Below are 27,998 nucleotides of genomic sequence, written 5' to 3'. Positions count from 1 at the left end.
AATCGTATACAAGATATGGAATTTTGGATTTTAGAATATGCGCTGTTCACTTTTATATTATTAAAACACGAGGTATTTATATAATGTATTTTATTAACTTTCGGGATTCTACAATTTCATTTTCAAGTAACAATGTTTGTAAATAGATAATATAGCGCAATAATCTTAAGGTATTGATCATGAATGTTACTTAAACGTAAATGCACTGAGAAACCGAAATTCCGTGCACAACGTAGCTATTGAATAAACATAAGCTTGATTCAACTTATTATATCAGAATAGATTTGGCGACATTTCTAGAAATATCGTCACGTTCTACTTGAAATAAAAATACATTTACGTGAAAACGCGCGTACAATGGAATCGTAAATTTCGTTTCTTCTCAGACAGTCGTGATTAAATTAACATTCGTAGCAAATTCACCGACAGACAAATGCAAATATTTATAAAAAAATGTGTTCGTATGTTTGTATTTTTCAGTCGCACACAGGTATCTTTATCTTGTACGTAGAATTTAGCTTTCTTTACGCTCTGAAAGTGGTATTCCACGAGATATTCGTATTATTATATTAAATTTCTTTCATGTTAACCTTCGTGCTCCCTCGTTGATCCTTTTTGTACAAACGATGCAGCTAAACTTTCGGATCGAGGAAAGCGTAACAAACCTTTGAGTATCGATCATTAACGCGATTGTAAAAATCAATATATTTCTATAACTACGTTAGTAACATTTCCTTTATTTTACGATAAACGTCGGAATCTTGCAACCGTCTTTTTTTACGTTCGTGCTGTGATTAAGAAAATGGAACATCGATTGATCATTTTTAAGAAAATCGCTGGAAGATAAACGCGACACTCGTACCAGTACAACTATAATCTGCATATTTAGAAGGAGGAAGTATAACATTTGTTATTACGTTTTTACTTTCTTTATACAGCGACCTATATAAAGGAAAGTTTATTTTTTGTACTAGACACTTTTAATCATTTGGTTAACAGTCATCTATTGTATTTACCAAATACAACGGACAATTCGTCGCTTTCGTAAATATAATTCCATTTATTAAATTAACGTAACTCGTCGTACTCTATCGCTTCTAAACTTTCTTTTACCTGACACTGTGCATAAAAACAGCGCAAATTGAATAATTTTACATGGATTATGCATTTCTATTTCAATTCTAATTCTCAACTAATATCGTTGAATATTAGAAAAGTGATCGAAACAGCAGTTTAGGTTAAATTATTTCATTTTAAAGCACTTGATTTCGTACTCTGTGTTTTACTCGATAGAAGATCATCGATGACACGTGCGATCGTGTAAGATATAAAATACGAATTGCAATTAAGTAGTCTGAATATAATCTAGACCGAACTAAATCTAACCCAAACTGTCGCGGTCATTCAGTAATATCAGTTAAAAAATTAAGTTAAAGAATTGTTACTTGTAATTTATTCTAAAATATTTTTAATTTCGATGCAAAACTAGATTCGCAAGTCTAATTATTGCTCTTATTTGTTATTATAGTTAAAAAATTTGTCTACATAGGAAGAAGTATATGTACTACACGCTATAAAGTTATATAAATTACATTGATTAAATGGTAGACAAACAAGGGAATACTGTTAATTAAAAACGATCAATCGATTTTTTGATAATTAAGCTTACAACGAGCAATTTATAAGTTACATGAAATGCTATACGGAAAATAGTTTGTCATCAGTCTGTCTTGAAAAATGGTATCAAAAGATGTATGCAATTATATAGTAAAAGTAAAAAAATGTATCCGTAATTAGGTTCGTATGAAAGCAACAACCACAAGATTATAATAAATATCACTGAAAAAGATCAAACTATAACTAACGCTTGAGAATTCCGTTTTTAAAAGCCGTCTCGCGTCCACCTGTTCTTTAAATTTAGAATCCAAAATGGGATGTGGTATCATAGGTATTTATAAGAACCTTGTTTTAAATGTAAGTTTGAATTATTAAATAACTTGGACAAACGCAAAAGACAAGAAAAATAGGAAAATTTGCTACTTCTTAATCGTTTTCCGTACTAGTTTTAATTAATGGTAACTTTGCTAACATTTCACAAAGCGCGCCAGACAGCTTTTAAGAACGGATAGCGTACTAAATAATATAATTTTATAACATCGGATATCTAAATAGTAAAATTCTTGATGCAAGAAAACCTACACTGTAGATCGGTCACGTACGTTTAGAATTCTTAAATGTGCACTTAGAAAAAGAGTGTGCGACGCGATGCCGGCGCCAACAACAATATCGTTCACATATGAATTTGTTTGTCGCGAGAACATTGACAATTTTTCCCCATAGCAAAGTATATATATTCGCGTCAACCGATAACTTTTTTCTCTGGCGGTATAAATAACGTGTTTCTCGGAAATACTGCAATAACAAATTTATAATAAAATCAATGATAGGTATATAAACGTTAGCGTAACAACATCTTTGGTTCTTAATTCTCTGTTATATAGAAACGAACAAAAAGCTGAAAAAAATGAGAGGAAATACAGCAACATAAATTCTTTTCAAAAGAAGAAAGTGCATTTGTCTCAACTATTAATAAAAAGATAAAACGAATCTCTAATAAATATATTGACATTAAGAAAACAAGGTAAAGAGTCATTCCCGATTTTCGATTCCAATGATCGATATCCAGTCCCAGTATTTATAACAATTTCTCTTTGATCGTCTCTTCACCCGGATGACAACCATTCAACAACGAAAACAATTGGTAAAGATCTGTGTAATATCTTACAACGTTCTTAAACCTCTCATTGTAACACTGCGAATCGTCTGCAATCATTGAAAATTATCCTATATATGTTATTGATATGCTCTAATTAACTCGATCCCTTCCTCCCTGATCCGGGAAGACAAATACAATGTTAATACACGTGGTGACAAGTTAGTCAGGGCAATAATACTTCGGATGACAATAATAACTGGAATAAACGTCAAAAATCGCAATAATAGTAATGATCGATAATAATCAAGGTATCATGTGTGTCTGTGTATCTGTATGTGAGAGATAGAGAGGGAGATAGTAATATTATAATAATAATTCCTAGATGTTTTCGCACTCGTAACGGCGATAAAGGCATCGCTTAAGAACGAGTTTAGCAATTCCTCCAATGTTCAGTCGTTTCGATATTTTTTCTTCTTTTTGCCTTTCTACGATTTCCCTACCTGTCTTTTTTACTTTTTTATTTTTTTTTTTTATTTTTATCTTTTTTTTTTTGTCAGAAGGTATGTAGAATTCGGCAGTTTTAGGGCAGCTATAGACTCGGTTAAGAAAGACACGTTTTTAGTGGTCCACCACCCAGCCACGATCAGAAACAGGAGATTGCTCTTGGATCATGCGGAGTCGCCGAGGATATCATCTTCGATATCCTCGTGACGCTACACAAAATAAATGGCATCGCTTCTGACATATCAGCAGCCAACTGTCTCAGCTTCTGATGCAGCAGCCACGTTGCTTCGGTAATCATGCTGCTAGCAGGTTCTTGATGTTTTTTGGTGTGTTCTCCTCGTTCAGGTGCTTGGTAGTATAACGGAGAGCGTTCAGAAGACCCTCGCTTTTGCAGGGTGGTTGATCCTTCAACAGCTTCACACAGCCTTTAACCTGAAAAAATAATATACTTTTAATGGAAACCATACAAGTATGTGTCCAAGAATCTCGTGTCTAAAGTCAATATAAAGCTTTAAATTATATGTATAATAATATCATAAATAATATAATTATAGATATACTAGGATTCTTATTCCTATAAATATAATCTAACTCGACGTTATTTCTGTTCGGCTATAAATATCTAGAATATTTTGTCCTTTCATCACGTATTTGCTACATATATTTTTAAAGTATTTCTTAAAATAGGTCGATCCATCAATTGACGTCAGGGAAATATTAAATATATCCATTTTTCAATACACGTAGCGATAAATGTTAATACTTACATCGACATTCGAACCCTTAACAAAGGCACCTTGGGGATGAACGTGATCATAAAGGATCACTAACCCTACCATCACTCTTAGAACAAAGAGTTGAGTTTCCTCCCGTTGGAATTGCGCCAGTAGATTCCTAAGAACAATAACATATCTCATCTCGAACTGTTGTTGTTTCTTTAGAAATCTTTTCCTCTAGACTACGCGAATGTTCTTTCGACTCGACTGCCAGTTCAATGCATTACTTACGGATTTTCTAACATGCGCAGGCAAACCTTGGCCATGGTACCAAGCGTTTCGGTGATGTTTTCGCGTGCTACATCTTCGTTCTAAAACAAGTACGAAATATTTGAAATTTAATATAATACGAATTTTCTACAAATTACAATAAAATATGAATATTACGGCAATAGTATATCATACTGCTCTATTCTCGATACTTCTGTCGTTCTTTCTTACAGCTGCCACCAGCTATTGTAACGATATTCGTCTAAGGTGAACAAGGAATTGTAATATTATCGATACGAATGCGAATAAGAATCGTATCGATCTATCGTACGTCGATTATTCTAAACTTCTATCGTGTGTTTTGTACCTATTGTCTGGCTTATTGTATCGACATGAATTGTTTGGGCCACGTAGAATTGTTTGGAACAGTCTTGTTAAGCATACACATACGAAACTTGCACTATCCTTTTATACTTGCATTAATTATTTAATTTCGTAGCAAAAGGAATATCCGAGTCAACAAATTACACACGATAATATACTACACAGCATGAAAAATGCTTCTTCGTAAGCTGACGGCTTACATAGTATTTAATAGTACTTACTATATCGTAAAACGAATAACCACTTCCTCTGTGGTACCAATTAAAATACACATCTACAGATTTATTGCGAATGAATCTGTTATCCATTATGCGGGTAAATGTTCCGAGAACTGTTTTACCCTGAATCACTTGGAATAATAGCTTTTAATTTTCTGCTTCAGTGCCTGTCATTATTTATATCGACCTATTTTCTTCGTACACTGTCCCTCCACGCGTTTCGTGCCGTTAACGAAGCTACCCTGTTTTAATATTTATACGTGGAAACGCAACGTTCTTTTGTCCTGCTCCAAAATGAAGACTCGGGATGAAAAATGGAAAGTTAATTATTAATTACGAGGCAAGATATAAAGCAGAGTGTCTAGTATTGCGTAGAGTAGAAAGCCAAATATATATATATAAACACACATATACGCTATACGTACACACGTATGCTTGAAGAATGGATTTTGCGACAATGCCGCCTATTCAGTGTTGCCGAAGCAGGTAAATTTATTTTCAAGATTCTACAGACCTTTCGCGTTTCTCTTCTCTCTATTGTAAGTTACCTTTTTGCTCGTTTATTCCCGGAAACAAAGTCGATTTTAAAGCACGTTGAATGATTCAAAGGCGATAAAGCCCGAGAAAATTGTCAGAATTTTACTTGTTGCTTGAAACAACGTTCCACAGAATGTGCACTTTTCCTTTGCCCGTTATAATTTGCCAGGTCCTTTTCAGGAAACATTTACGCGACAGAATGAATAAAAGAGCTATTTAAATAACTTTTATTACGTCTGAAAAATTCTACGCATAAAAGGTATGAAACTTGATTACCTCGACTTTTACAAAATTGTTCTTTTCATTCGTGTCTTTTTTATTTATTCGATTATCCTAGTGTCAAAAATATGCAACAAAACATACTGTAATTATATTATGAAACAGACATTCGCGTACAAAGATGTGTATTCTAGTCAAACCGCAAAATCCTAGTTGTCATCCAAACTGGAAAGAAAGAATGACAAGTCGGAAAACGTGTATCTTCTTAGGAAATATAAGCAAAAGGATTTTTTCACAGACGAGAAACAATATTTTTCGTTTCTATTACAAAGTACTAGTTTCTATTAATTCCATTCAACCGGAATTCTCGGCAATCAATATCGATTGGCGTCCGGATGGGTCGATAATTGTCGAGAAACGGTGCATAGATAGAGAGTACAAAAAGGAGAAGCAATACCACTTACGTCCATCAAGAAAGTAATGGTCGCGTGACTCAGAACACGAAGCATGGGTGTCGCGTGGGCGTAGAACAAGGACATTCGGTTGGCGAGTTCATTTCCAACCACGAGGTCCTTCTCGGCGTTTTCCTGCCGCGCCAGGGATGCTCTGGTCAATGTTCTTCGATAATAACTGAAGTCGTTCTGAATAGCGGGAGTCTTCATCTTGTGTTCATCGAACTTCAAAACAAACTCCAGAATTTCTGCCAGCTGTTTCACCAAAGCCTGCTGAGTCTCGAGATGTTGGGTCGGCGAGAGGTTGCCAGAGCATAGTTCACCCAGGATCTTTGGTACTACCTTTTCTGGAAAATATCAAAACAGTTGCAAGATGAGCCTCACGGTTCCTAAACTCGAACAATTTGTTCCTTCTCTTCCTTTCTTTGCAACTTCGTCGGATGGTTGAGAATTCTTTTCTGTTTACTACACGTGTGCAGAATTATCCGTGAATCGGTTGTCATGGTATTTCGACTGATTTTATTAGTTAAATAAAGAAGTATTACAAAGTTCGCTGGCATCGTTCGTTGGAATAAAATCAAGAATTTATTAATGCATAAGAAAACTTTCTTTCCATAAAAAAACTGAGATCACGTTGCCTCTTTCTTAAATGATATTCGAAATAAAACAGAGACACTTCGATAAACAAAATTTTTATTCCAAACTGTAGATTATTTTTTTGAATAAAATCACTTTTTCGTCAAGCATTCGTCTTTTTATTATTAGCTCCTAATTTACCTAACTAAGATCTTACGCAATAATAATTTATGCAAAATACTAGTTTCAAAATGCACAAGAAGAAATATTCAAATTTCAAGGAATATAAAAGTCAGTAAGCAAAAAACGTCGAAGAAGTTCGTTATAACTCTTTACCTTGTCCTTTTTATTACCGAGTTTCCAGATTTGTTTATGAAGGAAAGATTCTGTCCAGATGATATGCTTCTGGTATTAATAGTTCACGAGGTGGCGAACATTTTCACTTCCACTTGGATAACTTACTACGTTATGCAAAATAAAGGCAATAAATGCCCCTGAAGTTTATAAGCGGTTGCGAGTTTCGCTGGTGCCGATGCAATATTGGATTGGATTTCCAATCACCGTGTGTACCGGAATATTCAGGCTACGTTGAGGCTAAACAACAATCCCTCGCGATTCGTTGCTGCGCCAGTATCGACATTTAGGTTCTTACGTTCTTATTTGATTTCAGCGAATGACATCGTAATTAAAACTATACAAAAAACAAATGTTCGTTTAAAAACGCGACTTGGCTTGTACCACGAATTTTAAAGCAATTGATAGTTTTTGCTTCAGAAAGAATAATGGTCAGTCTTCGAGAGGAAAATTAATCGTGTCATAGGAGAATTTATTTGAATAAACGCGTTAAGGTACCCTCGCACAGCCAGTAGCCTTGTGTATCCGCAATTTTTCAATTACCCACGATAATTACCCACGAAATCTCATTGGCTAGATACATATAATAATTTACCTTTACGCTTACGTAATCTTCTACTTGTTTATCGTGTAAAATTATAATATTAGACACCGCCTAGCGTTTTACTGTTAAATATTTATTGATTATTACAGATATGTATCGAGCTACCTTAAACAATCAATTTTGATAATATCGATAAACGTTAATGAAACGAGGTTTTATAAAATACCCCAAGACGTTTCAAAATGTAGGAAATGATTAAAGGAATACGTATATGAGAGATTAACACTCACCAAGTTCCAATGAAAATTCATAGAATCTTTTGAGCTTCGCAACCAGAGGGGCGACAGTTAGATAGGCTTTTCGTTGACATTCCTCCGTGGGCGCCGAAATCGCCTCTCTGATTTCTTTCCCTGCCCCTTTGTAGCACTGAATCTCCTCTAAGATAGATTCTGAATTTTTCAGAACCCTTTGCACCGCTTCAAAGGTCTCCCGCTCTATCTCAGAAGGTTGTGCATCTAAAAAAATTTGATAAGAGCCAACTATTAGTCTTCGAAGACAAGTTTTCTTCGCAAATGTTAAACAGTGCGATATTGCGCAACGTTCTGCGTTGTCAAATAAATGTTGAAAAACATTGTAAACGACAAATTCAACGTGCAAGAACTACGATCGAAAGGAACGTTTGCTCTCGAGTGTGCTTGTCGAACTTACTTTCGAAATCCAAAAAGACATCGTACTTTTGAGGCGTGCAACAGGTAGACTCGTCTCGAGCCAAAAGACTCAAAAGCTTGCCCATCTTCAGTCTGATACTTCTTTTCATTCAGTATTATTTACAAAATGAAAGACATCTGTAACAGATAAAAATACACGTATTAAAGTCTCGTTAAATTTAACAGCTCGTTAAAACGAAATATCACAACCTGCTACTCGCTTTTATCTATCCAACAAATTATTTAGTCTCCTTTTAAACAACTTATCGCGCTTATCCTTACAAAAAGTTACACTTAGGACTGAAAAAAAATGGCAGAGCTTTAAAATCGGCCTCTAATCAAAGTTTAGTCAAACTCTAGCGAGAGTTTCTCCATGATACGAAGTTTATCTAAAGTTGGAATATCACGAAAATCAAGAACACTCTTGGGAAAACTGGTTGATGGGTATATCACGAGAGTAGAAGGACGGTCGAACGAGTGCCAAAACCTATCAAAAACAGTCTGAGTGGAAGAGAGTGTGAGACAGTTGGCCTGGCGTTCGGAGTTTGCGTCGTTACTGCACGGAGTCACAGCGGAATTTGAATTTCTGACTCGATCACTGCGCTGATCCGCGCGTACATGTCGAAGTGTTAATTCCAGACAAACGACGCGTGCTTGTACGTACGTATATACGTACGTGTAAGTGCACATTAGGCAAGCCGCGTGTCCGTATCGGGAACGCAGAACGAACGAGTTCTGCGAACTCGTCAACGAGGGATGAACCTTCTGTTAATTCCAACTAACAGAGTTAATCTGTGTTCACCTTACCTGGAACGGCTAAAGAATTCAAGGACTAATGCCTCTCGTGCTTATCAAGGCCAGCTTACCACCGTGAGCTTTGATTGATTTTCACCCTCAGATTTTACCCTCGTTGGGTCATAGGTAATATCATGAGATTTCGGAATAAATACGGGTTAGGTTATTTAATCTTAAAATTCTTAAAATTTAGCGTCCCATACCAAACTTTTACTTGATACTATAGACAGTAATAGAATTAAAAAATAGACACATATATATGGAATAGAATAAATAATGTGAAATGAGTAAAAGATTGTGTGAAAAATGATATGGAAAACCAAAGGTTGCATTTTTTTGGGAGAACGAAATAAAATTCGTACAATATAGAAGCTAATAGATATCTGCTTTCCGTTAAAACATTTATAATCTTTATTGACTACCATCTATCGTGTGAGTATCCGTTAAAAATCTCTAATTTTCATTTCTCTTATAGAATCTTTTCTGCACGTTATTCAAGCATTCGGAATAGAGATGCTTATTACGTATTTAAACGCCGTTTATGTTCTTTATCGTGTAAAACACAGAATACTAATTAAAACGTAATTCTCTAAAATTAAATAAATTAATCGAAACTCTCTTGCGATGATGCTACTTGAGGCTGAAAGTATTTACTTTAGAAGCATTTATATCAAAGGATTCGTAGGTAAAGCACAAAATTTTGCGTTTGTATTCAATTCCTGGACTGAAGATGTTTCAACGTAGAGAAATTAACACCAGTAGAGGCGGAGAAATTTGTTCCGGTGGTAGAAGAGAAACTCGAGTTTTGGATGAAAAGCAATTAGAAACGAAGAGCTAGATAAAGATAAGTTTAAATTACCAGCGAAACTGGTTTGTTAGTTCTCCGTGACATAACAAGAGAACCTTATCAACTTTCGTTGCAAAAGGTAATTAAGTTTCACTCGCGGAATGCAATCGTACTTGAATGATGGAATGAGAAGTTCCTTTATCGTGCAACGTGTAGTCAATGATACGTGGTAACGATAAAGTCCCTGACAAATGCTGGAAACGCTCGACGAATGCTTGTCACACACGTGAGGGGACAACGATCGAGTTTGCTAGATCTAAAATTGGGCACGGAGAGATTCCAATGTACCGGCGAATGTCTCCGTTATTTTTAGCAGAAAACCGTGTGTCCCGTTAACGAACTTCTCTTGTCACGTTGAACCGCTTAGATCTACCTAATTAGCCAGCAGTCCTCCGTCAAGACCAGTTCCTGTTCATTCTTATTAAAACGATTGACAGAAATAATCTATCGCAAAGCTACGTATTATCCGTTTCTTCCAACACGGTGCTGGCTCGATCGCGTATCGAATGCAATCGAAGATAACTCCCATAAATGTGATAAATGTTTACGTTGAAAATTCCACCGATGATTCGACGCAGAAGCGTATCCGGGATCGCAAAATGTTATCACAGTAGGGATACGATAATCTCCGCTTTCGTACCATCGTAGGCTAACGAAACGATTCTTGGCCGAACGGAGCGATTCCCTCACGATCAATCGTACAAACAAACCATTCGAACCATCTGAGATCGCGTTAACGAATCACCTCGTGGCACGCGTTCTGGTTAGAATTAAAGCACAAAGAAAAATCTATCCTCGAAGAAATAAAAATGTCTATAGACACAGATGTACGAACAGACAGAAAATAATAAAATAGACGAAACAACCGGCAGATTCTCCTGTTCGAAAGTCGAAAAGAGGATGACAACGATTTAGTGACACGAAAGATGATTTTGTTAATATGTGAAAAAGTTTCCTTCAGAAACTCACCGTGAAGAAGAGTCGGCGTGATCGCGCTCGAGAACGCGAATACATGACGCTGACAGGTGCACGTCGAAACCTGGGGATGGTCAACAAGTACGCGTACCGAGTGCAACAACTGTCATTCAACGGACGGCCATGTTGCTGTTCGTAAGGGGTTGCGTTGTGTAGTGGCGCGGTTCGAGCCCTCTCCTTATTTGGTAAACGACAGTGGCGGCGGCACGTTCGCGCGAAAAATCAATGAGGTTAGTTCACCGGTTCATCCTCAGGGTGACGCTGCCTTCCACTTATTTAGAATCGCAAAGGATTTCGAAATTTTTCCCCATTCGAATAATCGATCAAATTTGTAGAACTTTGGAAAAATGTTAAATGAAAGAATGATCTTTTAATAGTACGTAATCGGTTCGGTGAGAATTTGAGAAGAATTATATCTTTAGATACAAGCAATTTACAGTGACGGATAGTTTAACATCGACAAAAGCTATTATCGAAGTTCATATATAATCATGGAATTTTTTATCGATATTACGCCAGACTTTGGGTGCTCAGCACATTTGGTAAATAGTTTAAAAGCTGTTATAAATCGGAGCGAATTAATTTAGTTTCAAAATATAGAGAGTTGAAAATTATCGAACATTTCCTGTCTTTTTTCTACCTCGTGTAATTTTGCGTCAATATTGTGGAAACTTTAAAAGTTATCTGCTACATATTTTATCTTTCATTGCTTAATTTGGCGGAACTTACTTAAGCAAGCTTTAATTTTTGATCCGTTTAAAATTACATTACATTCTAGAGTGCAAGCGTATGCGCAAATATGTAGAATTCAGATACGACATGTACACGAATAAGCGAAAGAACGCAAAGAGGGTTTACCTAATAAATAAAAGAATATGACGATGAATAAATATCTCTCTACAACTTCGTCAAATAAAATTTAGAAATAATTAAGGCATCGAACGTCCTTGTTTTAATCTCCAAAATTATCTCCAAAGAAGTGATATAGATCAAATCAAAATCTTTTAACTAAAAGGCACACGTTTATTTAATCTCTTCGATATTTTTGGATCTTTTCCGATGTTTGTTTAAAGTACCATCACATTTTTCAAATATACATCGATTGATATATCTTTTCTAGCATTCGATTCTCCTCATTAAAATTGTAAATTGCAAACATGTCGAAATCCCTTGTGCCTTTACTGTTAGATTATCGACGTCGGTACGGTAACAGCTCGTATTACAAAATACGTTTATAAATTTAGAAGTCCTCTAGAACTCGCGTTCAACTCATCCGTGAGGGAGTACGATCCTCATCTTTTTTCATCGTAGACTGTAGACCAACGGATTGTTAGTGACGGTCAAGATGAGACTCAAAAGAGTGAACAATATCTACGTCTCGTCTGACTGACAATGAATATAACCTGACCGATTTACCAAGAATCAATCGCGTTAATGTTTATACAGCTTTGCCTGGAATACTCGGGTCAGTACCTTTATGGGTTAACGCTCGTGGGGTAAACGAATGACATTGAGATGGCAAGCCATTTATGGACTACAAGAATATTCGTCTCACTTGTTACTAAACTTCTTTCAGAGAGTTTTCTTGAAAGTTTTGCATTTCTAGGAAATGATTTGTCGATTCGATGACCATAGAAAAGTTTTAAAAATATTCCTTTTCAAAAATTATATCTTTAAAATAAAAGAATAATAATAAAATATAAACATATTTTTATAGAAAAAGTAGGAATATTACTACTTTTTCTCTTTAATATCGATATAAACGAGAACTTGTATTTAAGCAACGACATATCACCCAATCTTATAGATCGTTATACATCGTGACACGTTCAAACAAGATGTGGAGAGATCGTTATTTGCTTCAAGGAAATTCCGTGTCAAGAGAGAATTAGTTCGTATGATCTATCGGATACTGAAAGAAGAACCAACGACGTGGATAACCGTCGCGATTTCACTACCATTTTTTCGATAAAGCAGTAATCGTTGCTGACATTACACAAACCACCCCACGCTTCGCAAACCTCACGTGCATTTACTACTTAAAATGCGTGTGATAGGGCGAGTCTTATCTGCAAATGTTCTCTCTCACTGTATCGCAAAAGTACGACCGCGTTCCATAATAATGTATGCACCACAAAGTGTTTCTTTCCATTTGTCCATGCACAACACAAACTGTAGAAGAATTTAAGGTGCCTTTGACCAGATATTTAAAAAATTTATTTTACACGAGATGGATTTTTTCAAGTAGCCTCTGACAAAAATAAATTTTGATTAAATTATTATAAAATATTCATTTAAGTTGTTCGTTCAGGTTAAAGGTGTAGATAGAATTATTAATTTCTATCAAAGTCTGAAACGAATTTCGGGAGGTATCTCTATTACTCGGTAAAAAATCAATTTATTCATAGCAACCGATGTTATCGTTATAATCTCAAGACTAACTACTAAGTCTTCGAGTTTTTAAAAATATTGATAAAATCGATATTATATAGCGTATAGCGTATTTTAAATTAATGTCCTCGCGTACTTTAGTGACGTCAATCAGCATATGTATATGATGCGTTAAGAATCATCAAGATGTAAGTCAAGTTTTGAGAATCCAAATTCAATCATATATTTCAACTTCTAAAATTATCATTCGTTTAGTTTCATAGTCAACTAAAAATTAGAATTTCACTCTCCGCCATGCTATTATATCGTGCTCTCATAATTACAGAAAATATATTGAACTTTCTATAATAATAAATTATAGAGAGTAGAAAAATCTTACACCTTATCTCTGGTGTTTGATCTCTCTCTCTCTCTCTCTCTATTATTATCTCTTTATTTATTATAAAACAGGAAACAATGGTTAATTAACATGAACTTAATGCAATGATGTGCTGTAACTAACAATAACAATTAACAACTTACGACACTTACAAAAAGAAAAAGTCTTACAACACTTTTCGATTCTGCTCTGTCAACACTGTTCTCTTCGACTCTTCTTACAACTCTACTCTCTTCGACTCTTCTTACAATTCAACTCTCTTCGACTGTCGTTACAACTCTCTGTACAACTCTCTAGCGACTACCTTTTATACTACGTTTTGATGTTCATACAGATATGGATGACTATGGTCAAGTACACCTTCTTTAATTTCGGGTATATAACCCACCCGTTAGCACTTATAATAATATATAATAATATATAATAAAAGCACTTAATATATATTTCTGTAGTAAATAACAAGCATCGTAATTTACGTGATAAAATTTCTGCCGAAACGACCGAATCACGTTGTTGTTCCACGTACATATTCTTCTTTGTACGCTTGTTCCTAAAGTGCAAGACTTTTAGTGTCTGTTTAGACCATCGTCGGTTTCCGTGATGCATCGTTTCAATATTGTCGCGGTGATTTTTGCACCTCTTTCAAGTACACGATTGGATAATCGTCGGAAACCGTGGGCGAAGATAATCGACGTCTATTAAAGGCCTTTTTGTGCATCAATTCCAGCAAATCAATTGAGACCCTCACCACCTCCCACCATGACCCTCCATACGGTCCTCTCGAGCTCCCCTTTCCTTCGGTCAACCTTAATTTTCGTCGCTGCGACGATAGGCGAACCGACGACCATGATCACGATGACTCTGCTACCAGTTACTTATGTGCTCACGTACTTACGTACGTACATGTATAGACACTTATAATCCACCAGATATTTTATGCGTCAAATGTTACCACGACTTATGACTGGCATTGACTTTTTCTTCCACTCCTAGTTCGCCTTTATTAGAAGAAATTGCTCACCAGAGCGGCTTTTGTCCGTCTCACGCGTAACGTTCTCTGGATAAACTGTATGACGCAGAGTTGTCTAATAAGCAGGTTTATCGAATGGAAGAAAGTGAAAGAAGCTAGGGTATAAACTGGTTCGATTTTTCTAGCAGGTCTGTAGGAGTACATATCCGACGCTTTTTCGTGCTACCGGTTGCACATTATACTAATGGCATAATCGGATAAACGTATGATCTAAATTATAATTCAGGATTTTCAGTCGATAAAACGATTTGGAAACATTTTTAGTTTTTTCACGAATACGTTAATCTTTTGATATTACAGAAGTTTGCCGTTTAAGGTATTTCGTATAAAGATCGATTAAACTTCGTTCAAAATGAAGTTTACCTGATATTTTATGAAAACGACATTCTGTCGCCACATATTTCTATATTATCTCTAAAAGCAAAAGTGTTAATACTATGACAACCGATGGCGCTACACTGGCGTCATATGAGTATCAACTATTAACGTTGATATTATTTTTTTTATATCAGCTTCGAAGCAATGCTGGTGTGTGTATGAGCGACCATTAATATATAATTACTATTGTTAGATTTTCTAAATACCTCTTAGAATCCCTGTAGATTTAAACAAACGTTATACAATCTATCAAATGAAAATAAAATATTTGAAGTTATTGAACTTCTCTATAGACCTAACACACACTATACTTTATTAAGTTCACGGAAATAGTCGGCCACTAATTTACTCGAAACTATCCAGTCGTTGTATTAACGACGCTTCTTAATCGAAGCGTAGCATAACTAATCGTAAGACCGCGAAGAAATAGCTTGGCAGTGTATGTTAAGCGCGTAGGTAAGCACGCCACTCATTCCCGAGTGGCTGATGAGTCGGGATACGCAGTAGCGTGCGTGCTTAATAAGGGAAACGTGTGCGCAAGTACGTACGCGGCTTAAATACCAGGCGAGTAGCGCACGTACCAACGACGCATCGCCGCGACATGACACGTCGCGATATGGTAACGCACGCTTGGTCTCCTCGTCTCCTGGCCAATCACTAAACCGGGCTAACCATATCGTGCACAGCTCGGTGGCCTCCTTAACAACCTGAGCAAATTAATCGCGGAACACAGCGAGGATCAGGGCCACCGGGGACGAGCACGTCGCTTTAAAAAGTTATGCGACTATTAAGTCGAAACTGGCACTGAAAGTGGCGCGCATGGAATACAAGAAAGAAGTCTCCCTGTCTGCCTGGAAGAAAGATGTTCGGTGCTACTTTTGCTTGTGGAAGCTCCTTGAGCTTGCGGGTTGTAGAGTGGAATTTGCTTTCTTTTAACGAGGTATAATTTGTTAGTTAAAGTGACGTTAGTGAAATCGTTAATTGGCAATTTAATCCTCTCTGATGCCATTCAACGTGTACGATGCAATAACGTCTTCTGTCTATTCAATTGTATAAAAATATTAAATACATGTTTAATGAAATTGTTTCGACACATCTAGTAGAAACATTGTGCTGGCAAGCAATCTATTTATATCGATTATTAGTTTCATATCCCCTATCGGAATATAAGTAACTGCAATCATATTGCATGAAGCGAGCATGTAATCATATTATTTAATTTCGTTCGGTATTAGTTGGATTTGAATTGTAAAAGCGTATTCCGTAAGTAGATACCTTTTTCTCATTTAAGAATTATGAAGAAGTATGCATCATATTTTTGTCGAACGTGTCGCTGTCAATTTCAATCTATTTTTCCAAATTTCTTAAAAAAAATTATCTGTAAAAGTGTGTTTCTGCAACATTACGAGTTGACGCTATCGCGTTAAAAGAAAATGATTAATTGACCTATGATACTGATCACTCTGCTGCTGCTTAAATACGAGTAGAGTTAAAGTCTATTTGACTCATTCGTATCAAGACACTGAAACGTTAAACCAACTAATATCGTTGGAAATTTTTTTAGGCCATAGATACGTCATAACCAGTATGTCGCATCGTGCAAGTATGTGGTCTGTGATATCTGGAAGGCTATAACGTGCTAATAATTTACACGTAGTAAAATTCTGAATGTTCTTGTATTAAATTACAGGATTGCTTTTTCTCATTCAAATCAGATAAATAATTTTTAGAAACTCTTATCGATTAATTTTTTCCCTTTGTTTTGTTCTCCCCAGCTTTTTCATTCTTTCTTTTTCATTAAAATTTCAACTCAAATAGAAACTTAATATTATAATAAAATACTTAAATATTAAAGTAATGGAGGACATTTTATAAAATTAAAAAGTTCAAACGATTTAGAAACCATTCGCACCCACACGCACCATACGAAACCTTTGAGCGCGCGAGGCTATTATTGTTCAGCGGCCCTGTCCTCCTTAAGAACGAGGCAAATTAATTAAAAGCAGCAACAGCGGAAAGAGGAAATGACCGAACCTCGGATTATACCGCATTTCCCATGTGAGCATTAATAACGTATCAAATTAGATGTCGCTAAATCATGCATATACCATCGTTAATTTAACTTTGTTTTCCCATACGAGAAAAAAGGAAGAGAATTAAAATCTACATTAGACAAATTCATCTAAAATAACATTCTGACTTTACCAATAAATATCATATAGCAGTTTGTCGATCAACCATGATCAATTAATCAATTATCGTGCGTCAGTTAATCAAATTAATTCCATCATTCTATTTGCCCTATAAAGCATCAAACCGCTTCAGAATCTCTAAATTGAATTTGTTTGGCGGCCTGGTCGAACATCCTGTCATAAACCAAGCAATTTTATACACGTAGTTTATGGATTTCCAATCTTATCCGAAAGTATCCAATCTGACAACGTTTCGGAGTACTCGAAGGGGTATACTTTATTTACCGATTTGATATAATGCGATTGTCCACTGCTCTTAGTATCAATGGGAAGTTGAGATCGACAGTTCCATCAAATCCATTAAAATTAGAAGTTTCACGGACGAATTACCGATATGGAACAGGAATCCTGCTTTTCCCAAAACGAGAACATCGCGTACAAGACGGTCTAAAAGAGTCAGACTTTCTATTTCGTCTATTCCAATATAGTATTGTACTTTATACATTATACATATAGTGCAGGTTCTCAGACAGCTATAGATATACATATAATAGAATACCACATAGTTGTTAGCGAAATTATCGTACGAAACACCAAACTCGGAAAATATTTGGATACAGCGATTAAGCAAAATTTATTTAGATTTGGACATAGCGGTTAAACAAGATTTACTTCTCGAGAGTAGTTTAAAATGATCCAACTTTAACAAAAGACTAATTATCTGATACCTGATTCTTTCGACGAGAAACTAAATCCCAACGTTCGACCATGAAACCATGAATCTAGTCGTGAGCCAGATAGCTTTCAGCACGGACAAGATGCTCCATTTTTTGAAACAGATTCCTGTAATCACGATTCAGATCCTAGAGGATGGAGTGATAAAGAATGACTCGGTGGTTTTGTCACAACAGAGAATTAGCGAGAGAGCTGCCATCGGGTACTCCTATTTCTACTATACATATATCTCTATGAATAACATACGTGTGATAGTGCACGTGTTCGTATAGCGAGACAAGGGACGAAGAGAAGAAAGGACTGTCGTGCTCGTAAATGCATAGATCATTTCAAGATTCAATGGTTAATCTGTCCTTTTTTCTCTTCTTGCATTCTGCTCTTCTTTCTTTCCTTTTTCTTTTTTCGTTCCTTCGTAAGTGGATGCACGTAATCGATTCAACGAGGTTTAAGTTTCTGTTTCGTATCTCGGTACTTGGGTTACGTGATGCAGAAGCAAAATACGATAGACGTGAAAGTCTCTCACGCTGTACGTTAATTTTCCGTAAGCTATCACATGACAATCATGCGAACGTGAAACATATCTGAAAGAGCGATACCCTGGTAAGAGCGTTTTAATTATTCAGATTCGGAGCAGAGCGTTTCTCCTCTCGATGGAGGATGGGTTGAACATTCAGGAAGAAAGTATGAATCGTTTAGCTGGAAAGTAAGCAGTGAAGTATCAGTTACGTACCGATTACGGTATTACACGAGTATTTGAGACTGAATAATTTTTAATTAATTACAATCACGATTCACCTTTAAAAACTATTTTAATAGACGTTAAAAATTTTATAGGTAACGAGCAAAAATTTATATAATACAATTAGAATTCGAAATCTACAACTTTTTAGTTTAGGAACAAGTTGCAATACGAAACTTTCCTAAATGGTAAAATTGTTCGATCGAATGATGTGGTGGACCCAAAAAAAATTAAACATTTAATATATCGCAGAAATATTTTAAAGGAAGCAAATTTCTTTAAACAAATTTCAATGGTTACGTAATCTGTCATTGAATAGTATGGCTTTTATCAGAAATCGCACGTACCACGGATATTTTTATGGTTGCTTACGCCACTGGCCAAGCAGGGGGGATATCGTCATATCCCGGACGAAGACAGGAAACCTCCGAGCAAAATTCCCCTCTGCTCGTATGCACGTTTGCTTTGACAAACCTCTCTACATACATACGTATATGTGCACTTGATTACAAATGAAGCAAACAGAGAAAAGGAGTGAACCGTTATAGAACGATCGCGATTAGTTGACAGCGATCGATCGACATCTGTCGTCTGGGCAGAAAATATTCAAATTCGTAGCATATATCGCCAAGTCAGTGGAAAATATTTATAACACCTGTACAGAAAATTAATCGCACCAGTTATGTATCGGAAAATTATTGACATAGACAGAAATATTATATTTACATTCTATGGTATTTATTACCTGTTTATAAAATAATCGATAGTATACACTCTAAGGGCAAAATACTTTTTTATACAACATGAAAGTGTGTATAAAAGTTGTGTGTCGAGTTAAATTCAATCATGTACGATGCAATGATTTTTCAAGGTAAGAGATCTGATAAAAATAATCTTTTAGCACAAAATGCGTATCATAAAATGCATATATACGTATTGGTTTCTTTCATTGCGAAAATTACAATTTTATTTTGAGCGTTTTTGTTTCAGCGTTGATTAGTGATAATTGGTATATGTGTATATATTATGCATACAACGTGCGCAATGAATTCTTTTTTTTTACTTTAACTTCGATCCAGTGACTTAGTACGTATCTCCTTACTCCTGACATCCCATGTTTTTACATGTTCATTTTCTTACGATAAACAGAATTACGTCACGGTGTACGAAGCACACACGTGCGATAACATGTAAGTAAATACTTTCCACACACGTGATCACGCCACATCCGCCTATATGCGATACCCCATAGAAGGATGTTAATGCTTGTCCCTATGGTTACCCATATTGAAGAGTCTACGGTATTTAAACAAAGTAGTACCACCTCTATCAACATGATACGAATTTCATTAAGTTCCATCACGCGAATTCCGATGTTTCGATCGTTTTTATTTCAGCTACGAATCCAATTATTTAAATGAAATATCTACCTTGCACGAACACGAAATATCTTCCTTCACAATTATAATCGAAGCGTCTGATACACGACGTTACAGATTACTCGCGAGCTACGTGTCTCAACGAATTACCATATAGAAAAATTATAGCAAAAGCTTGCTTACAATATCTTGCTGTGTTATCTTTCTGTTTCCAACTAAGGTACTAAAGCGAGTTGATAAGTTGATTGCTTCCGGTCAGGCTTCATAAATAATTCAATTAAAATTATAAGTTGAACATGCAGGATATCCTACGAGCATCCGTAGAAATTAAACATAAAAATAGACCCGCAAATGACCTATTAAAAGATTCTGATAAAAATGTGAAATTGAAGGAAATAATAATTTGCTGCTAATGTCATTACATGTCATATTCTACTGAAACCTCGCACTTCTCTATCATTTTCAACTATAGAATATAATAGTTAAACTTATATGAAAATCTATGGAATACACTGTATATTTACACATTCAGATAGTCTTTATTAGATTAACGTTACATTCGATTAAAGTTCATTAAAGTTGCATTTCTACCATCTTAATAATAATCCCTTCGTTATTATACACGTAGAGATATAAAACAAACAAACACAGGTGCACAAAATCAATCTTTAGATCAAAAAATCAAATCGAAGAAATAGTTGATGAAAGTTTCCACAAATTTCTTACATTTCTAATTTTTATCGTATGAAGACTTTATGTTCTTTATGTAGATGATCTATCGTTCAATTTTAGATAGCATTTAGCGACCCCAAAATCGCCAAATTCCCCATTGGGTCAAGGCTATTGACCAGGAATGCATCGACATGCGGTACCGTTCGGCGAATCAATTTCTACCTGGAACAGCAACAGCCCGATGGAATTCGATCGATGAAATTCCCCGTAGTTAGCCGGAAAATGAGTACACCGCCGTGTGGCTCTATTATATAGTCAGAATCAATACCAATTTCTAGCATGCACTGCTTGGGTCTCGATGTAACTACAAATTGAGGAAGACTCGACCAACTACGTATACACACCAAACAAGCTGCAAAGTTTTGCCACTTCTGGAGATTTGTATTCACGACCATTCGTCTGCGAGACAATTCCATTCGAACGAGATTCATCTCTCCGAGCAACAAAATTGTTGCTTTCCCCCCAGTACCTACCTGTTGTTCCCTTGTTCTAGTTTTATTATAAGATATTATGATCCTTTCAATCCGAAGAGACACATAGTAATCTCTTTGTAGCGTTTTAATTTTATGATCTACGTCTGTTTTTATTGTAATATAGTAATTTGATATTAACGTACAAATACTTGTATTACCATAAATGTCAGGGTTTAAATTATTTGTTTTATAGATTTTCTGTAAAATGTATTCGAAGAAATGACGAAAGGTTTTTATGATCAGAATGATTATGACAAATGAATTATCGCTCATTAAATACCACTGGTACAAGATCAAGTTCCTTCAAGATTAAAACATATCCACATAAACTAATTATCAATGACTTTAAAGATAAGAATTTGATTAACTCGTACGTATTCGTAGAAAACAATGGAATAACGGCGATTTCTACAATGTTGCACTAATTAATCTTCAATCTCGTATGTACATAATTTGCAACCTTTAATTAATAAGAAATATCTTGATTTTATACGGGGGAAAGATCTCACTCGATCTTGATCATGAAGCTATTGTGTGCTAACATTCGTCATTAACCAAATTTCTCCTGTGTTCGATTCTTCTGAATCCTCGTTAATCGTTAATAGAAATTCTTTCGGTTCCTTTGCACTCCGTGCGGTTTACTGTTCCTCCGGTTCCGTTACTCGACCGATAAACATTTCAGGAATATTCCATTTATAGCGATGTATATACAATTAAACTTACAAGTACTGCTTGTTTCCACAAAGGATTCAACGTTTTTAATCAGCATACTGAATCACAAGATTTAATTAGAATCGAGACGTAACGAACAAGATTTATTGGCAACAGATGAAGAATACAGTTCTTTGTAAGGAACTCGTGCTTGAAAGTTAAACTATAAATATGATTAACGTAACGATTGAGTGGAAAAAATGTAGTATGATCTGTGCGATGATGTATCATCATGCCTCGTTCGATTTTTTTAAAGAGTTTAGCTTCAATACCTTTCTTCTTATACTCATGTCTAATTGATAGAGATTGATGAGAAAATAATACTATTTTTAACAGCATAGGGACATTTAGATCGTGCATGTTTGTGCAAATTCATATTTTCATAAATAGAACATGAGAGAATTGAACCTAAGCATATTTACATGATATTTACAAGTAACCTTCCTCCTATTGACTCAAATAACTATTATACAATTATTCGAGTCATTTTTTCGTTCTTGCAGATACTTTTTCTTGCTCAACTTAAAATACCCAATATTTGCACATTCTTCCGTTACTGTATTAAGCTGTTTGGATTTTTTAAGGCGCAGAAGGCTGACGACAATAACCCTACCTTACCCTATAACGGGTAGTATACTTTATCATATGTATTTTTGTAATTTTAAGTATCGCAGCCATTCTAGATTAAACTATCGTCCGGTTGAGTAATATGTGGAAAACGCTAGAATCGTTCGGTTTCTTTGTGAATGGTTACAATTTCCCATTTTACGGTTTCCCAGTTTCAGTTCCCATTTTCGGTTCCCACAAAAGAGCGGATGACCTACTTGTTAATTGGCCGACAGATAGGACAGATAGGAGCGTCCTGATTACGAGTAACGTGCCTCGATAATCTAATAACGTATCACCGGTCATGGATCCATAAAGAACATGATGAAAAAGAAACGAAGACCCTCTCAGAGTTCGATACTCGTTCGATGTTCGTCGTTGAAAAAAGTATCCTATAGAAGTTCGTATTTTATCGCGCACGATTCTGCGCCAAACGCGACCCTGCTTTCATCGCCCTTTTTTCTCTTGTTACTTTCTTTCGTGATGCCTTTTTGCAGCGTATCGAGTACCGTAATTATGGCCGTGTTAAGCACTCTGTTGATATAAAAATTCGTCGTATAAAAACAGTGGATCGCAATCATTTTTATCGAAGTTACTCAAAACGCTCGTAAACTCTACTTTTTCTTCTTTAGAAAATTCAGTCACGTATTTCGTTTGGTAAGACTAAACATGTTATTTAAACATTATTACGAAACATTAGTTAACTAAGTGAAATCTTATACCCGGAAAAGATACGTATGTTGTAATGATTTTCATTTGCGTAACTTTAAGAACGTCTGTTTTATTTTCTTTTTTCATTTTCGTGATAGATAATATAAATAACGTGATGACTGCTGGTGCAAACGCAAGCTGTTATATAACATTATCATATTTATCGTATATAGATAGGTTAATAAAAATAATGTAGCATAGGTCAATAAATATACATTTGTCACTTATTCATTGGTAAATCAAACCTTGTTGTTTAGGTACTACGAAATATAATTTTCATTTATCTATGTATTCTATCTATGTATCTATCTAAATAGTAATTTATAAACTTACACACCTTTCTCTTCTCTTTTCATGGTTAATAACCCGTGCAAGCGCTTGATCGATTACAAATTTAATGATGATTGCACTAAGAAAATATTGGATAAAGCAAAACACGGATAGGAAGACACGATAGTACATTATCGACAGAATTCAACGCGGTAGGTGGAGAGTGCGTGAACGAATTTTCAATTAAAAGGAATTAACGATAACGAGTTCGACGAAGAAGAAAATAAAAAGTTCCGTAGACGGTTCGAAATAATAACGCATAGGCAATCTCTGATGCACGCTTCCTTCTTCCGGCGTTCGAACCAAAACAGAATTTCAAGACAGCGCGCACAAGGAAATAGAAAGAGAACGAGAGAAAGGGAAGCGAAAGAGAAGAACAGAGGGCAAAGTAAATGCGTTTAACGTTTTAAATGATCCGGAAAAAGCAGAAATTAAGCGAGTCTGCTCGCAATTAAGAATAATTAACGATAATCCGTTCGGGAGAACACCGGTTCCTCGCAGTTGTACGCGCGAGCGCGCTATTTCAAATTCTCCAGGTTCTGTCTTGAAATCGTCTTGAACGACGATTTGTCGTCTGGCAAATCGACATCGTGGAGAACGTTAGTATGAAATTAAGCCGTCTGCAGCCTCGCGCGAATTTATTACGCTCGTCTCGAGTTTTGCGGTTTCCTTTGTCCGGCTGATAAAAAATTTTTCAACGTGAAAACAGCGCTCGCGCGTGCATCTGGCGTAGAGATTCCCTTCTCTCTCTCTCTCTCTCTCTTTCTTTTACCCTCTCGATTCATTTTTATCTCTCTCGCTCGGTTCTGCATGGAGCATTAATGACTCTGTCCTTGTCTCTTCGAGAGGCCTGATACGCACTTGACTTCCACGCGGAAACGAATCGTACACGTGATACAAGAGCACTTCCGACGACAGAATAATTCATATATACATAATTTAGCGAAAAAACAAACAAATCATCGTCCCGTTTTCACCGTGTCTCGCGCTGGAAAATCGATTGTTAATGCTTTCGCGCCTCTTCAATGGCCTGAATCGCGTGATCCAACAGCGTTTACAAAATATACGTGTGGGTATTAAGCGTACATTGGTAAATTGGTCTGTCTTGGTGTAGAAGGGAAATTCGATTTTAAACATTAGTTCAGCGCTTAGCTTTTATCTCTATCTTACGTTAGTTTTGGTTACTAGACAGCAGCTGTAATATGTATTTGTATAAAGTTGAAAAACAAATTGATGTATAGCGTGTAAGAAAAGATATTTCTCAGAATCAACGACATTGCTCGTATCTGTCCGAGTATTTATGCTTCTCAATGCGCGACGTGTAGGTATTCCATATACAAAAGCATAAAACAATGGACAAGATATGACGGAATAATTTGCATCGTGGACAAGGTGACGAAACCTTGCATCTGTCAATCATTTCCGAAACGGCAAACATACTGCGTTGATTTGCAGTCGATGATTAACTGAGCGTGTTAGCGTTAATAAGACAATTTTTGTATTTGCTAGAAATATAAGTTAAGAAAACTCCAGCGCGATGACATATGTGGTATTCCATTTTCAGTATGTTAAATTGAACTCAGGTGAAATTTCTGAGAATTAGGTGATTCGCATAGCTCTTCTAGTGTTACTTTAACTTACTTAAGATCAAGTTCATAATTTAATTGAGCCACGTTTTGTTAGTAGTTATGTTCAATCGTATTACGTTTATCTCCCTTTACTCTTCTACATTAGACATAATATGTGGTAATATGTATAAAGTGCACACTGTTACATACAATTACTCGTAATTTCTTCTAGACATGATACAATAGCAATGATAAAATTATCAATCAGTATTGTTGATCTAAGTTACAGTATCGAAAAAATATGATCTATATTGATACAATTTTCAGATAAATGATATTTTTAAACTTGACAGATACTTAGAATGTACCTGCAAACAAGTTTATCTGGATTTCATAAATTATGTGACATTATTTATTTAAAAAAATCAAATATTTTATCTTAAAATTAGTCGGTACTGTAACAAATATGACCTATATTTGAAAAAGTCTGAGCTGCGTTCATCAAAATATTCAATTGCATTGTCATACGTTTGATTCAACGCACCATTACACGTTAAACCTTCGTGCAATGATTTTATACCATTTTTCCCTGTACGGTATTTCTCATTAATTTTTAATTGCCTCGATCCTCCTATTTCGCCGAAAATTCCAACGAAGAAATTATATTTTATTTTCTTTCTTTCATTATATTTTATTTTCTTTCATGTTTTATCAATATGAGTAATATCACTTATCAATACTACTGTATTAATTGATAAAATTCACTTAGGTAAAAGAATTAAGTGTCTCATCCGTTTTCTAAAAGTCTTATCGTAAAGTCTGACAAAATTAATTAAAAGAATCGTTACTTTTGCAATTATTACTTTCCAATTTTTGCAATATTTTCCAACCAGTCTTCTATCTTATCAACTGCAAAATTTATCCCTATTTCTAGCCCAACCACGCAAGGACGATACGATAGTACAAATACGACAATAGGTATAAAAATACTCGTCACGCTCTGAAAACGGTTTCTTTGACGAATCCCTGGTATTATCCGCGGCGATTATCGCAATTTGCAGCAATTTCTTCAATCCGCACGTAATGACCGTTGGCGAGGTGCGCGTCTTGCAACGAGGAATCCTCGCGAAAACTGCACGACCCTATATTCAGATGCGTAACGAACCAAAAGAAAAGAATAGAGAGGAAAGTTTATTTACCTTTCGTTGAAGCGCAAGAAGGCAAAGCATGACTCAACGGGCCCGAATTATAATCTTGAAGAACGTGAGAGAAAGAGAGAGAGAGAGAGAGAGAGAGAGAGAAAGGGAGAGAATAGCGGCTTCAAGGGAAGATGTTCTCGAGTGTCGACATTGTTCTACCTTCGTCTGGTTAATAGCCACTTCCGGTTATCCAGGAAGAAGTAACCCTCTTCAGGCTTGGGCGGGAGAGAAGAGCCTTTTTCAAAAAGGAAAACGATCCGCCTCTTTCGCGCTGACCCAAAAGGTCTCCGGTTGCCGCGCGACGATAAGCTTTTATCACTCACAAAACACGCAGCACAAATTCGTAGAATGTCTCAATACAGATTTCCTTGTGTCTGGTACTAGATGTTTGTTTTATCTTGTTTACCGATGCGTCTTGAGAATTTCTAGCAAGTTCCCGAAAAAAGAAAAACGAAGGAAACTAAAAAATGGAGCGAACTAACGTTCCTCTCGTTCTTCCCTTATTTCCCTCTATCCGTTTCCCTTATTCACTCGATCGTTTTTCCTATTTGTCTTTCAAAACTGTTCCAGACTGTCGTAAAGAGTCGCCCACACGAATGTCTCTATATGCGAATCACAGTTGGTCGGAAAATTCTCGATGGAAGTTTCTCTTTCTTTTGAGTTCCAGAAGTGAGATTTATGAAAGAAGAAAACACACCGACTGCGCTCGGCCGGAGGTTGATATAACACTGTCAAAGCAACGGCGTGCGGCAAACGACGAGACAGTTTCACCGAGAGGCCAGTCAGCTGGCGCTCCCCACTCTTGATACGTCACTGTGTACACTCCTCCGTCGTTCTTTACGGATTTTCAATTCCACGGGTCGTTCTCTCCTGTGATTTCGCTTATATAGAACCGTGATGGAGCTCATTGTCCACCGGGGGATTGGAAAACGTGTCTCTCGTGTTTCTCGCGACCCGATGTAAAAATTTTGTTTCTACCAGTGGCCCCGTGAAAGTCTCCACAACCAATAAATACGTTGATTAACGCACGCTTTTACCTATTCGAACGGTGGATTAGATTTTCACCGCAATGATATTAGAAACGATCGTTCGGTTTGATTTATGCGCCATACTCGTTAATTTGTTTCATCGGCTGCAGCATGAAAGTCTACACAAGTAATGAGAATTTTGATTAATACGCTGTAACTGTATAATGCATATAACTCAGTCAGTGATATTATAGGAAGAGGAAAGATTGCCAGTCTTATTGCTTTTAATGCTGCTATAGTTTTCGAATAAATATTTATTTAATCGTAAAATTATATTGATATTTGAAATAATAGATTACATGAAAATTTATAGAAATAATGGGATTCGAAGAAATACGCGATTATGCAACGAAGATTAGTCTGTATTTGTCATTTTTCTATCGGCTTGAAAATATTAAAAAACAATTATATTCGAAACAATTTTATATTTTCACACTCGATAAAATACCGTGGCGCAGATACAAACGAATCGAATTTTTTATTAAATTTCCAAAAATTCACGATGCAATGTTAATTCTTGCGGAATATTTCCGTCGTGCATTTGCACTGTGTACGTGCAACATTTCGTAACTCATGATTCATTGCTTCTTGATCGATGAACTT

General features: G+C 35.9%; 1 protein-coding gene and 1 long non-coding RNA gene across 6 annotated transcripts in view; one reads left to right on the top strand and one right to left on the bottom strand.

Annotated features, from left to right (window-relative positions):
• The window catches only part of LOC125386015, a 108,822-nt gene that overhangs the window by 4,441 nt on the left and 76,383 nt on the right, over positions 1-27,998 (top strand). The window lies entirely within an intron of this gene.
• On the bottom strand, positions 74-27,106 carry LOC100650294 (CYFIP-related Rac1 interactor B). 5 transcript variants are annotated; one of them, XM_020865294.2, is made up of 7 exons: positions 26,527-27,106; positions 8,199-8,335; positions 7,781-8,005; positions 6,029-6,363; positions 4,228-4,307; positions 3,988-4,114; positions 74-3,652 (listed from the first exon to the last, which is right to left on the bottom strand). In XM_020865294.2, the coding sequence occupies exons 2-7, from the start codon at positions 8,305-8,307 to the stop codon at positions 3,515-3,517; spliced, it is 1,014 nt and encodes a 337-aa protein (XP_020720953.1). In that variant the 5' UTR covers positions 8,308-8,335; positions 26,527-27,106; the 3' UTR covers positions 74-3,514. The 5 variants fall into 5 exon arrangements, with proteins under 5 accessions (XP_020720953.1, XP_020720954.1, XP_048266434.1 ...); XM_020865295.2 differs by lacking the exon at positions 26,527-27,106 and adding an exon at positions 26,368-26,508; XM_048410477.1 differs by lacking the exon at positions 26,527-27,106 and adding an exon at positions 13,737-13,885.

Source organism: Bombus terrestris, chromosome 11, assembly GCF_910591885.1.
Source record: "Bombus terrestris chromosome 11, iyBomTerr1.2, whole genome shotgun sequence".
NCBI classification, from domain to species: Eukaryota; Metazoa; Arthropoda; class Insecta; order Hymenoptera; family Apidae; genus Bombus; species Bombus terrestris.
The sequence above is the reverse complement of the archived record's forward strand: the minus strand, read 5'-3'. Positions and strand labels throughout refer to the sequence as shown.